Source organism: Chrysochloris asiatica, unplaced genomic scaffold, assembly GCF_000296735.1.
Source record: "Chrysochloris asiatica unplaced genomic scaffold, ChrAsi1.0 scaffold00099, whole genome shotgun sequence".
NCBI classification, from domain to species: Eukaryota; Metazoa; Chordata; class Mammalia; order Afrosoricida; family Chrysochloridae; genus Chrysochloris; species Chrysochloris asiatica.
The window spans coordinates 11517445-11532060 of record NW_006408617.1 but is presented as its reverse complement, the minus strand read 5'-3'; the positions used below and the strand labels follow the sequence as shown (position 1 = coordinate 11532060).

Genomic DNA, 14616 nt, shown 5'->3' with positions numbered 1-14616 from the left:
TGAGTGTGTTCTTCCTTTTTGGTTTTCTGACTCCAAATCTTTGCACATTTTGTTGTAATATTTGGCTTTATCTTCTCGAGCTGATCTTTGAAATTTTCTTCAGCTCTTGGACCCCCTCATTTCTTCCATTTGCTTTAGCATCTCTATGCTGGAGAACAAGTTTCAGTGTCTCTTCTGACATCCATTTTGATTTTCCTTCTTTCTTGTCTACTTAATGACTTTTTGCTTTCTACATGTATAACGTTCTTGATGTCATCCCTCAACTCTCCAGCATCATCACCAAAAACTCTTCGGTCTTTATAGTGTTTAATGTATCAAATCTGTTCTTTTGTTGTTGTTGTTAAGTGCCATAGAGTTGGTTCTGACCAACAGCAACCCTGTATAGGCTTTCCGAGGAGAAGCTGGTGAGACTGTGTCTGTTCTTTAGATATCTCTAAATTCAGGTTGTATATATTCAAGGTCATATTTTTGCTCTCGTAGACTTGTTTTCATCTTCTTCAGCTTCAGTTTGAATTTGCATATGAGCAATTGATGGTCTGGTTACACATGCTGCCTCTGGCCTTGTTTTGACTGATGATATGGAGCTTTTCCATCTTCTCTTTCCGCAGATGTAGTCAATTTGATATCTATGTGTTCCATCTGGTGAGGTCCATGTGTATAGTCATCTCTTATGCTGTCTAAAGAAGGTATTTGAAATGAACAAATCATTGGTTTTGCAGAATTCTATCATGCAATCTCCAGCATCATTTCTATGACTAAGGCCATATTTTCCAACTACTGATCCTTCCTCTTTGCTCCCAACCTTTGCATTCCAATCACCAGTAATGATCAATACATCTTGATTGCATGATTGATCGATTTCAGATTGAAGAAGTTAGTAGAATTCTTCTATTTCATCCTCACTGGCTTTAGTAGTTGGTGTGTAAATTTGAATAATAGTGGTATTAACTGGTCTTCCCTGGAGGCACATGGATAGATAGTATTGTACTATCACAGACAGTATTGTACTTCATAACTGATATGGATATGTTCTTTTTGACAATGAATGCAACACCATTCTTCTTCAATTTGTCATCTGAAAACTGTCCACTATGGGTGACGCTGTTGGTATTTAAAATCACAGCAACTCACAAGTCACCACAGTATGACAAACTGACATATGTGTGGTGGGCCCAAGAGTAGACAAGTCAATAAATGGCAACACCAACACTTGACACTTGACTCTACACTCTCCCACTAAACACTGCCCTCTACAGGCTAATTCTTCCCTGTTCTTCAATCTTCTTCCTTAGCAACTCCCTAAACAGAGACCATTTTGTGTCCACAGCCGTTGTTTGTCCCACCCTACCGAGGTATCTCATTCATTCCTACACCCAGAATCATCATCTCCAAGCAAATAACTCCCAGAGTTCTATATTTAGCCACAATCTTCCTACTGAGCAGCAGATCCTATTTTGCAATGCTTGCTCCACAGCTCTTCTGGGGCCTTCTCATTTAACAACTACTCATTTCTCTGGAGTGGCTCTGTGGGTTAATGTGCTGGACTGCAAAGGTGGTTTGAACTGCAAGGACAGCGGTTCAAGCTTACCAGCTACTCTTTGGAAACTCTATACAGGGTCGCTATAGGTCAGAATCAACTCAATGGCACTTAACAACAACAACAACTTATCCCTTTACCTCTTCCTCCCCATCAGCTCCTTCAGAAAACCTGTAAGTCCATCTTCAACCTATAACTGATTAGAATACCTAAAAGGGGTTCTAGAACTTGCCCAGGTAAATACGCCTCTTGCAGAGCCTTTGCAAAGTATAGGACCTTAGGTGGAATCCTGAGTCCCATCCAGAACCTTATGAGGTGGGACATCCCCACTAGCAAGGACAAGAGGACCAGCCTGGAACAGCTAGAGCAACAGAAGATACATCTTCTAAGAGAGACCATCAGGAAAAACCCAAAACAAAAATGTCAGCATGACTGGCTACCACAAGAATAAGCAAGCTGTTCGCCAGGAAGCCATCAAGGCAAGCAATCAAGTTCCTTCAGGACAAACTCCCCTCTAAGACTGAAACTCAAAGGGAACACATGAGCAGGCCTGTAAGCTTGCTGGCAACCACACTGGTCTACTGGTGAGTGGAAGAAGGGGAAAGGCAGCAATGAAAAAATGAGCTGAGTTCAACCACAGTCCATTGACTCCCATTGATCTGGAGATGAGAGAGAGAAGAGGAAGGGCTGGTTTATCCAAAGTGTGGTGAGACCTGGGGACACCTTAGTCCATGGACAAGGGCATAGCCACAGAGGGCTAGAGCTTAGAGTGAAGCATCCAGCTGATATGAAGTAAAGGGAGATGCACAAGAATGCCCAAACTTGCAGACAGTACCCACTTGACCTAGCCTCAATGTCTTGATAATCAGAACTTGACTAGAGGAAGATTAAAAAAAAAAAAAATTTTTTTTTGATAAAGGAAGCAAGGGTAGATTGCTACAATTTGATGAACCTGACCTATTCTCATGGAGGTAGTAATTCTAAATACCAACAGAGAGGGAAGGAGTCTTCACATCAAGTATCAATGCTATCCACTCTGTACACAGGGTAGACAGGGATGGGCAACATAGACATTGGCTATTTAAAATGAGGGGGTAATAAAGGTACGAAGTGACTGGCTTACAAAGTTTCATGATGGAGTTTACAGTGTGGGGGAAGACAGAGTTCCCACTGAATAGTTTTTATCTTGTCTAGATGGGTCTTGTGAAAAAAGATGGGGATAAGGTTTGTACAATTCAATAGTGAGTAACTGTTATCATGACTAATTGCGACTGCCACAATTGTAAAGGTAGAAGTTTTGTAACAAATACCTTTAAGTGGTTACTCTTACAGAGGCCCCTAGGACCATCAAGGGAAAAGAACACAAGCAGAATGCACGACCTTATCCAGAGAAGCAGCGACGCCAGAGACGGAGGCAGAGATGGGGACATGGAGAGGAGGAGTGGCTAAAGACTCTATTAGTGGGAAGAGAGGGACTAAGAGCTGGTGGCCAGGAGGCAGACTTGCAGAATGAGCCCTTTGGAGGTGTAAATTATCATACATGCCTGAGGTTTTTTTTTAAAGAGCTAAAGTGATTAGTGAGAAATACTGTTAACTGATGGTACATGGAGGGGATTATGATCATTGTAATGAAACAAGATGTATGATTTGTTGAATGTAAAACTCATGATCTACCCTGTAAACTTTTACTCAAGTCACTATAAAAAACCTTAAAAAGGGGGGGAGGAGGGGATAGAGGTAAATACTGTGGACTGATGGTACATGGAGGGGATTGTAATCATTGCAATGAAGGAAAATATGGTTTACGGAATGTAAAACTGATTACCTGCCCTGTAAACTTTAAGTCAATTCACAATAAAAACTGCTTTAAAAAATAAAAAAAAGTAAACAAGCCTGGCACATACCTTTCCTAGTTTTAAACCATTCAGTCAGTGTTCCTTTGTTCTGTTTAAACAACTGCCTCTTGGTCTATGTACTAGTTCCTCAAGGGCATAATTAAGTGTTCAAGAATACTCATTCTCTGCAATGTTGTCCATAGCTTGTCATAATCCACACAATAAAGCCTTTGCGTAGTCAATAAAGCATAAATAAACATCATTCTGGTATTCTCTGCTTTCAGTCAAGATCCATCTAACATCAGCAGTGATGTCCCTCATTCCATGTCCTCTTCTGAATCAGGCTTGAAACTCTGGAAGTTCTCTGTCAATGTACTATTGCAGCTGTTTCTTAATTGTCTTTAGCAAAATTGTACTTGCATGCGACCATAATGATACTGTCCAATGATTTCCACATTTTGTTGACACACTTCACTTTAGAATGGACACAAATATGGATATCTTACAGTTGGCCAGGTAGGTGTCTTCCAAATTTCTTGGCATAGATAAGTGAGTGCCTCCAGTGCCAAATCAGTTTGCTGAAAGATTTCAATTCGTATTCCATCAATTCCTGGAGCCTTGTTTTTTGCCAATGCGTTCGAAGCACCTTGGACTTCGTCCTTCAGTATCATTGGCTCTTGCTCATGTGTTACCTTTTAAAATGGTTGAACATCGACCATTTCTTAAAGTGACTCTGTGTATTCCTTCCACCTTCTTTTGATGTTTTCTGCATCCTTCAATATTTTGCCCATAGAATCCTTCTATACCAGAAGTCAAGGCTTGAATATTTCTTCAGTTCCCTGAGCTTGAGAAATGCTGAGCATGTTCTTCACTTTTGGTCTTCTAACTCAAGATCTTTATATATTTCATTATAATATTTGACTCTGTCTTCTGGAGCTGCCCTTTGAAATTTCTGTTCAGTTCTTTTACCTCCTTTTTCCCATTTGCTTTACCATCTCAACACTGGAGAGCAAGTTTCAGAGTCTCTTCTGACATTCATTTAGGTCTTTTCCTTCTTTCTTGTTTTCTTAATGATGTTTTGCTTTCTTCCTGTATGATGTTCTTGGTGTCATCCCACAATTCTTCTAGTCTTCAGTCATTGGTGTCTAATACATCAAATCTGTTCTACACATGATCTCTAAATTCAGGTTTTAAAAGTCATATTTTGGCTCTCATGGGCTTGTTTTAATTTTCCTCAGCTTCAGCCTCAACTTTTATATGAGTAATTTACGGTTTGCACTACAGTCTGCTCCTGGCCTTGTTTTGGCTAATGATATGGAGCTTTTACACTGTCTTTTTCCATAGATGTAGTCAATTTGATTTCTGTGCATTCCATCTGGTGAGGTCCATGAGTATAGTCATCTTTTATGGTGTTTAAAAAGGTATTTTCCATGAAGAAGTCATTGGTCTTGCAAAATTCTATCTTGTGATCTCCAGCACTGTTTCTAAGACCAAGGCCATCTTTTCCAGCTAGCGATCTTTGTTTCTAACCTTTGCATTCTAATTGGTCATTATCAATACATTTTGATTGCATGTTTGATCAATTTTAGACTGAAGAAGTTGTTGTTGTTAAGTGTAGTCGAGTCAGTTCCGACCCTTAGCAACCCTGAACAGGGTTTCCGAGGCTGTAAATCTTTACAGGAGCAGAAAGCCTCATCTTTCTCACGTGGAGCAGCTTGTAGTTTCGAACTGCTGACCTTGTGGTTCACAGCCCGATTCATAACCACTACACTACCAGAGCTCCAAAGCACTATGCAACCAGAAGTTATAGAATTCTTCAATTTCATAATCACTGGCTTCAGTGGCTGGTGTACAGTTAGTAAAAGTTTTATTAACTGGTCTTCCTTGTAGACTTATGGATATTATCCTATCACAGACAGCATTGTACTTCATGACAAATCTTGAAATGTTCTTTCTGATGATTAATGCAACACCATTCCTCTTCAATATGTCATTCCCATCAGAGTAAACCAGGTGATTTTCAGATTTAATACAACCAATACCAGTCCTTTTCAGCTCACAAATGCCAAAGCTATTGATGCTAATGAGCCCCATTTAATTTTTGACAATTTCCAATTTTCCTAGATTAATTCTTTGTACATTCCATGTTCTGATTTTTAATGGTGTTTATAGCTATTTCTCCTCATTTTAGGTTAATTAGTGATCATCCTTACTCACAGCTGGTTCAGTTTATGAGCTTTAATTATACCTTCCAGTAACCTATACAAAAGCCTTATGCTTTATGGAAAATGATTCAAGCTAACACGGTGATAGAAATCTTCACTAACAAAAACACACTTAAATGTATGGCCTAATAGGAACAGGCAATGGCTTATGCTTTCCTCTAAGACACATCAAAGAACAAACGAAAGCAGTGGAAGCAGGTTATTCCTCAGGGCTGGCAGCATGTCCTCTTCATGACTGGTAATGCCTGGTTCACACAGGGTTCTGTGCATAGTAGGAAGAAGTGCTGAATAGTTACTGAAGCCAAGAAAGAACAGTCAGAGAGGAGGAATAGTTCATCTTACAGTCCAGGAATAGAGGACCCTAGGACCATCAAGGGAGAAGAGCATGAGCAGAATATGGGCCCCTATCCAGAGAAGCAGTGACACCCAGAGATGGAGGCAGACATATGACATAGAGAGATAGAGCAGTTGAAGACTCTAGACTCATGGAAAGAGAAAGGCTGTGTGCTGGCAGCCAGGAGGCAGGTTTTCAGAATGTGCCCTTTGTTGTTTAAATGATTATATATTTCTGAGTGTTTTTGTGTACATCCCCAAAAAAACAAAGAAAGGGAATGGAAGCAAATACTGTTCAATGATGATGCACGAAGGGGATTGTAATCATTGCAATGAAATGAAATACAATAGGATAAGTGTAATAAAACTGATGTTCTGCTATGTAAACGATCACTCAATTCAGAATAAAAACTTTGAGAAATAATAACAAACCATTCAGAGAGGAGGAAATGATCTGCTGAACTTCAATCAATGCATGTACCTTCCGACCAACTTGATATACTGACTTGTACTTTTTAAGTGTGTCTATAAAAATTGTTTTATGTGACTCATGCACTAAATCAAAGACAACATACAATGAATAAAACCAACCTAAATGGAACCAAAAAAGAGGAGAACCCACCATTAACCACTCAGACTTCAAATGTAAAGGCATCAGGAAAATATCTGTTGATGCACTCTAATTAGATAATATATTAGTATCTTGAGTCTTTTTATTGCACCCCTGTGTTGTTAAGTGCAGCCAAGTCAGTTTTGACTCATTGTGACCCTGCATAGTGTTTCCAAGGAATGGCTGGTAGATTTGAACCATCAACCCTGCAGTTCAAACCAACCTTGCAGTCTAGTGCATTCTCCTACCATACAGGACTCCTGTTTCCAACCCATTTTTAACCATACCTTAAAAAATGATAAATAAGCCCTGGTGACACTATGGGCTAAGCATTGGGCTGCTAACCTCAAGGTGGTTCAAGTGCACCCACTAGACGCTCCGCAGAAGAAAGATAAGGCTGTCTGCTCCTGTAAGGCTCTAGTGTCTCGGAAACCCAAGGCAGCAGTTTTACCCTTTCTACATAGGGTCACTATGAGTCGGGCTTGACTTGAAGGCAGTCAGGCTGTTGGGGTATGTTGATAAGCTGTACAACAGCGTGTGCTTTTGGAAACAACACTTGGTTACCTGGATGAGGGCTGGAGGTGATGAGGCTCCACTCATTGATATCTGAATTGTAGATCTGAACCTTGTCATACGTGCAGCTTCCTCTGTATCCGCAGTGGCCACCAATGACATAGATAACTTCATGTAAGACACAGGCAGTCGCATTTCCCACACCTGTGTGTTCAAGAAAAATCACATCTTTAGATTGACCTTTCACTATTTCCTTTCTTTTAAAAAAATATACGTTATTGGGATCATTCACTATTTCCTGAGCAAAGTTTATTCTCTCTTTTTTGTTGCTGTTATTACTGGTAGTAGATGCAAGACACTGGGCTCAGTGCTATGTGGGATACAAGGAAGAAACACTCAAGAGTTCATGCTCTTTGAAGAGAGCGTGAAACAGCTCTTGAACACAAAGTACAGATGGTAGAAGGACCGTGAATGAGGGACAAAGACAATGATGGCAGGCTCAATTTAATGGGGTGCAGGATTTGACCTGGGTCTTGGTATATAGGACTTTGAAGCTCTTCTAAGCTGAGGAAAAGGCAAGCACAAAGGTTTACCAGGCAACGTCAAGTAGTACAGTCTGACCCAAGCAGGTAGCACAAAGAGTTGTATAGGAATTAAAGCTGGAATAACAAGCTAAAGTCATGTAGTAAAGGATCCTAATGTCCATCTAAATCATCTGGATTTAAACTCAGCAGGGTTAAGGTTTTAAAAGAGAAGATGGGAGAAAATGAATAGGACACAAGACAGAAGAGAGCTAGGTACTAGCCTTGGTGGACCAAGGCTGAAGTCCAAACTTGTCTGTCACTTTTTCCTATTGTGGTGGTTTGCATGCTGCTATGATGCTACGATGAGGTGTTCTGCTCCCGTAAAGATTTACAGCCTCGGAAACCCTGGACAGGGTCGCTGTGGGTTGGAACCAACTTGACGGCACTTAACAACAACAACAACATGGTGCTAAAAGCTATGTCATCAGTATCTCAAATGCCAGCAGGGTCACCCATGCCAGTTAGGTTTTAGCAGAGTTTCCAGACTAGGACACTAGGAAGAAAGGCCTGGTAATCTACTACTAAAATTCAGCCAATGAAAAAAGCTTGTCAGCAGTCATCTGAAGTACAAAGAAGAGTATAGAAAACCAAAGACAGCTTTCCCCTGGCCGGCAGTGTGGAGGCCGCACGATGCCTGGAGTTACTGTAAAAGATGTGAACCAGCAGGAGTTCATCAGAACTCTGGCAGCCTTCCTCAAGAAGTCTGGGAAGCTAAAAGTCCCTGAATGGGTAGACACTGTCAAGCTGGCCAAGCATAAAGAACTTGCTCCCTATGATGAGAACTGGTTCTACACACGAGCTGCTTCCACAGCACGGCACCTGTACCTTCAGGGTGGAGCTGGGGTTGGCTCCATGATCAAGATCTACGGAGGGCGGTAGAGAAACGGCGTCATGCCCAGCCACTTCAGCAGAGGTTCCAAGAGTTTGGCCTGCCGGGTCCTCCAAGCCCTAGAGGGGCTCAAAATGGTGGAGAAGGGCCAAGATGGTGGCCGCAAACTGACACCTCAGGGACAGAGAGATCTGGACAGAATCGCCGGACAGGTGGCAGCTGCCAACAAGAAACATTAGAACAAATGATGCTGGGCTAATAAATTGCCTCGTTCGTGAAAAAAAGAAAAAGAAAACCAAAGACACAAGGAAACAATCCAAAGGACTAATGGACCATGTGAACGGAGCCTCCCAGACTCTGAGACCTGAAGTAGGTGGTGCCCAGCTGACCAATCCGAAAGGGATCATAATAGGAGGTCCCAGACAGTGGGAGAAATTGACAAAACTCAAAGTTATATTAAAAAAACAACAACCCTCAAAGTCATAAAAAAAAGACCAAACTTAGTCTGAAAGAGACTGGTGATACCCCTGAGACCATGGCCCTTGGACACCATTCACACCTGGAACTGAACTCACTCCCGTGCCTCAACTTTCAGCCAACAGAAGGTGAACACAACAATATCACCAAGGTACACATTCCTTAGAAGAATCATAGGAATTATGTATAGGAATAATCTCTTATATGCATAAGAGATCAAAAGGGCAGCATTTATTCAGGAATAAAGCTCAAAAGCCAGGAAGGAATAGGAATGGGAAACAAGGAGCAATGGAAACAGGAAATACAGAGAGGAAGTGGGAAGAGTGCCATTATATTGTGGAGATAGCAACCAATGTAACAAAACAAAAAAATGTATGAATTGTTGAATGGAAAACCAATGCGTTCACAATAAAACATTTTAAACACTTTTAAAAAATAAAGCAATAAAATCCTTATGGGTCACAACAGAACACAGTTTGACTGGCTTGCTTTGGACACATCATCCAGCGAGATTCTTCTCTGGAAGAGGACATCATGTTTACAGAGATAGATAGTCAGCCAGGGGATGGGGGAGATGGATTGGCACAACAGACACAATGGAAGAATCTAACATGCCCATGAACTTGAGGATGATGTAGGATAGGGCAATGTTTCATTCTGTTGTATATAAAGTCGACATGAGACAGAAATCAACTCAGAGGCAATTTATCTGTCTGTCTATCTATAGCCTTGGAGATGGAAGAAAGGGCACAGAGACAAGAGTCCCCAGTAAAGCAGTCAGGCCTTAACGATTAATTATTATCAGAGACAACTTTAAGACTGATTCTAACATCTTCAGCTGGGAAATACTGGGCACAGAAAAGTAAGGAGTGAACTCAGCAGGCAAAGAAAAAAGAGCAAGGAAGATGATGAGGCACATTTAGGTGAAAGTGTTAGTTTACTCTTTCAACCAGCTGTTACTTCATTAGCATTGCTATGTGCTTGGTATAGTTCACTCTCCTTGTACATTTCTACTCCAGATAGAAGTGGGTTTACAAGCAGGGAAGCTATGTTGGGGGTGGGGTACAGGAGATTTAGAAGTACCTAGAGAGCCAAATATTTATTTCTTCTCTGTACATTCTTAAACCAAAAAAGGAAATTAATTTGGAATTTGATTCTACCCAACTTAAACTCACATTACCATAGAGGACTGCTGACTTGTCACCATGACTACAAGATAAATTAAGTTGGGGGAAAATAATGGTATCCAGTCTACAGGAAACTGAAAAACAAACAAATTTAGCATATAAGTCCATCCATCAGAACTAGTACCAGTCAAAAGTGCACAGGACTGGCAACAAATAAAACTACTCTTTCCTGGAGGGGATTAAATATAAACAAGAATGAAAATTGCAAATTAAAAAGTAAAAAAAATGGAATTTCAGATGCAGCTGGTAGGTAGGGAAGGCTTTGGGGCCTATGATACTCCTATTCAACTCAAGGTTCAGACAAGAACACATGTGGCTTTCTTTCAGCACCGATCTACAATTGCAACATTTTTTTCCCAGCAAGCACTGTTCCAAAATTATTATTTAATCAGAAAATTAGTAAGTTTTCCTCTAAAAGAAATACACTGAAAAGTACAAAACCACTGAAAGTGTTATCATTAGGAAACAGACGGAAAAATACACTTAGATTTACAAGAGTTATTAAAATATTTGAACTTTCCTTGTTTCTTTTATAGGAGAGAAGTCAGGCTGATCCATCCTGGGGAGGAGGCAGGGAATAGATAAGTGGGGTCAAGTTCAGGCAGAGCCAAGAACCAGAGCAGTAATGTTGTTGTTAAGTGCTGCCGAGTCAGTTCTGACTCATAGTGACCCTATATAGGGTTTCTGAGGAGCTGCTGTTGAGTTTGAGCCACTGACTCTGCGGTCCAGGGCATTACCCAGTAGTGCCACACCAGTAAACAACTTTAATTTACCTTCTCTCACTCTACCAACTATTGCTGAACCTATCAATGGACTATGCATATGAAAACATGACTAATATGGAGGATATTTCTGCCCTATAAAAACTGACATGTTCTTCTATAATGACATTCATGACACTAATGCCTAACATTTACTGTGCCACACACACTGTCTGCTACATTTCTCACGCATACATTCATTTAATCCTCTCTATAACCCTGAACCTGGATGACACAAATGGTTAGCACTGAACTAAGAACCTAAAGGTTGGCAATTTGAATCCACCCATCAGTGCCATGGAAAAACGGCCTGGAAACCTATTTCGGTAAATATTACTGTCAAGAAAACCCTAAGAATCAGTTCTACTTGGTCACACATGGTGTTTGAATCAACTGTTTCGCAACAGGTTTGGCTTCTTTTTAAAAGGTAATGTCAATTCCCCCGGTACAGATGGCAAAACTAAGGCACAGAGTGGTTAAGCAATTTGCCCAAGTTCACCAGCAAGTAAGTGGAAAGTCAGGATTTGGACCCAAGCAGCTTGGCTTCAGCCCCAGTGAGTCTGATCACCAGAACATGATGCCTCTCAGGCTTCCTGCTTGTCATCCAAAGATCACACCAGGCCAGACTTCCACACCAGGTCAAATTCCCATACCCCTGCTAGTATTAAAAAAGAAACAGAAAGGCCTGGGAAGAAATATTTGGGATAAAATGAAACAAATTCAGTAACAAACTTCCAGTTGTTTGTATAGCTCTGCAACACCAATGAATAAATGTAATTATAATTAAGTAATACTCCAGTTTAGCTTTTTTTTTTTTTTGCCAACAGACCAGAAGGAAAGCAAAACTAATACATTGCCAAATATAGAAGAAAATAAGGTTTATCAGATATTGACACCCAATAGCATGCTCTCTGGGCCACATGCTGAAAGACATGGGGTCTGCCTCTCTGCTTATCTTCTGAGACAAGAATGGAATCACAAAAAGCAGAGGAATCCCGATGTGGCGCTGCGGGCTAATGTGCTGGACTGCAAGGTTGGTTTGAACCCAAGGTCGGCAGTTCAAGCTCACCAGTTGCTCCTCAGAAACCCTATACAAAGTCACTATGAGCTGGAACTGAATCGATGGCACTTAACAACATTTGTCTCTAGCTCTTGACTTTACTATATCCTACAGAAGCCAAATCTTTCCATATTCTAATGAAGGACTTCTCAAATGACAGCATCTTATGAGGGGAAAAGGTTTAAAAGAAGTTGCTCTGGTACAGAATCTAGAAGAGTTCAATCTTAAGAGCAAGCAAAGAAAAAAAAAATCCAAATTGATAAATATGAGCTTATTAATAAATCATCCAATTTATGTTCGGCATTTAACCTTCACTTAAATATAAATTCTTAAGACCCAAAGCAAGCTCTAACTAATCTCAAACCTTAGGCCATAGAGTAAGCAGAATGAGTGTGGCACTGTGGGATAAAGCACTGGACCACAGGGTTGGTTTGAACCACAAGGTTGGAGGCTCAGACTCACCAGTGTACTCCTTAGAAACCCTATACAGGGATGCTAAGAGTCGGAACCTACTGTTAGCATTTAACAACAATGAATCACACTGCTTCTTCTGTTTTAATATACATGAGATTTCTTTTATAGCCTCCTGAGTATTGTATTCTAATCACATAACTCTCAGAAAAGCTGGGGACTCCGTTATGATGTTTTTACTTGGAACATTCTGTGCAACATTATTTGTGTTGTCCACATATATTCCAAAATGGAAAATGCTCTTTAAGGTTACTGTAAGAGAAGAAAGACCACTTGTCTAATCCCAAATATCTGAAAATACAGAATAAACATAACCTGCATTTACCTTTAATCATGTTTGCAATAGGAATCCATTTTTCTTTTAATGGGTCATAGAACTCGGCTTCTTCTGCTGGAGCCCCTTTCCTGTAACCGCCTAAGGCATAAACACAGCCACCCAAGGTGACTGCACAGTGGTAGTACCGGGCATTGAGCATTGGCAAACCTTCTGTCCACTCATCACTTTCACTGTTATAAATCCACACTGTGTCAAGAGCTTCTATGTTATCCGTCCTGTAACCTCCAGTTACATAAATGTTGGGTCCCAAACATGTAACACCATAGCTCTCCCTAGTATAGTCAGGTATTTCTGCTCCTTGAATCCAAACGTTTGTCAAAGGGTCCCATATGTGCACCTCTGACAGAGGATGCCAGTAATAGCCTCCAATGATATACATGGTGGCTGTGGACCTCTGGGAAATCTCTTTGTGCATAGGATTCAAAGCATTGTATATTAGAGATCGTATCTTATTTTCTGTTAGTAGGCAGCTTCTTTGAAGGCCTAAAGCTGTTTTTAAATACACTGGATCTATATCTATATTGATATAGCTGAGTAGATTATATAGGCATTCAATTCGATTTTCTACATCGTGAGCAGTCCATTTAATAACTGGTTCTATGATAGCTTCTTCTTTCCAGACACTGAGATTCTTTCTGGACAAGATAAAGAGAAACTTCTCAAGGTTGATTTCAAGAAATTCTTCTTGTTGCCATACTTCCTTAAACCTTGAACATAGAATTCTTCGTGATTCCTTCTCTAGTTCTGGACACACGTGGAATTCTGCAAAGGAGTGCATTCCAATACAATTATCAATATCTAAGTGCCTTACCAAAAACTGCTCACAAGCTTTCTTTACAGAAAGGAACTGTAACAGATCTGCTGCTTCTAGCAGACTCTGAACGTTTCTTTTGGTTATTTCAATTTGGGAAGTGTAAGCATAATTTACAAGGCCTTCCAGAATATCATGATGGATGCCAGAGAGTTTTATTTTATTTTTAAATTTTTCTTTCATGTCAGCTGTAAACATTGCCTTAAAATAATTGCTGCAAGCAGCTAAAACAGCTCGGTGACAATGGAAGATTATGCCCGAAGGACACTGTAGAGTAATATCAGTAAATAATCCATCCAAGTAAAACGTTCTGAAGGCATCCAGAAAATCCACTGGGTGCGATGAATCCTTGAAAAGATAAATATAATCTTCTTGTCCTTTTAGAGCCATGGCTGCAATAAATATGAAACAATAAACGTGTTTTCAATTTTGCATTATCTCAAATAATCAATGCTAATTATCCAATCATTATGATTGATTCTCATCAGATAAGACTCCAAAACTACACTAAATTCAACATTCAAAGTAACAAATGCAAAATGCAGATGCACTGCTCTGTAACTGATCCGATGATCAATTTAAATTCAGGGGAGTTTGGGGCCTGAAATTAGGCCCTTGGGGTATTCAGTTGTCTTTGGAGAAGAATCAATGATTTTCTACACCATTCACCCCAGTTCTGTAATATGCCCAGGAATGGCAGTCCAAGATAAGATTCCGCAATTGGCAAATCAAGTGCCCGTGGGGTTCCCTCCACACGAGGCCGAACCTTGAACAGTTCGATGCAACCCCAATTTAACCATTTTCTCTAGCTCCGTCTCCTTTTCTAATCACATACGGATGACAAGAAAGGGAAGAAGAAATCTTGGAAGAGAAGGGAAACCTTGAGCCTTTTTTCCCAAGAAAGGAGAGAAAAGAAAATGGCCTGGGCGCCGCCGCAGTCGCACCAGCCCCGCACCCCTCTCCCGCGGCGGGCAGCAGGGGTTTCCGCGCGCCCCGCGCCGGGCCCTCAGGCCCACGTTCCCGCCAGGAGTCCGCCCCGCCCCAAG

At 40.8% G+C, this 14616-nt stretch overlaps 1 protein-coding gene across 1 annotated transcript in view; it reads right to left on the bottom strand.

The window, feature by feature from the left end:
• The window catches only part of KLHL23 (kelch-like family member 23), a 19892-nt gene extending 5930 nt beyond the window's left edge, over nt 1-13962 (bottom strand). The window contains exons 1-2 of the mRNA XM_006867026.1: nt 12748-13962; nt 7105-7257 (exon numbers count right to left, since the gene is read on the bottom strand). Of these exons, the coding sequence (XP_006867088.1) occupies nt 7105-7257; nt 12748-13960 (1366 nt within the window). The 5' untranslated portion in view covers nt 13961-13962. The remainder of the gene's footprint in view (nt 1-7104; nt 7258-12747) is intronic.
• Nucleotides 13963-14616: the final 654 nt, after the last annotated feature.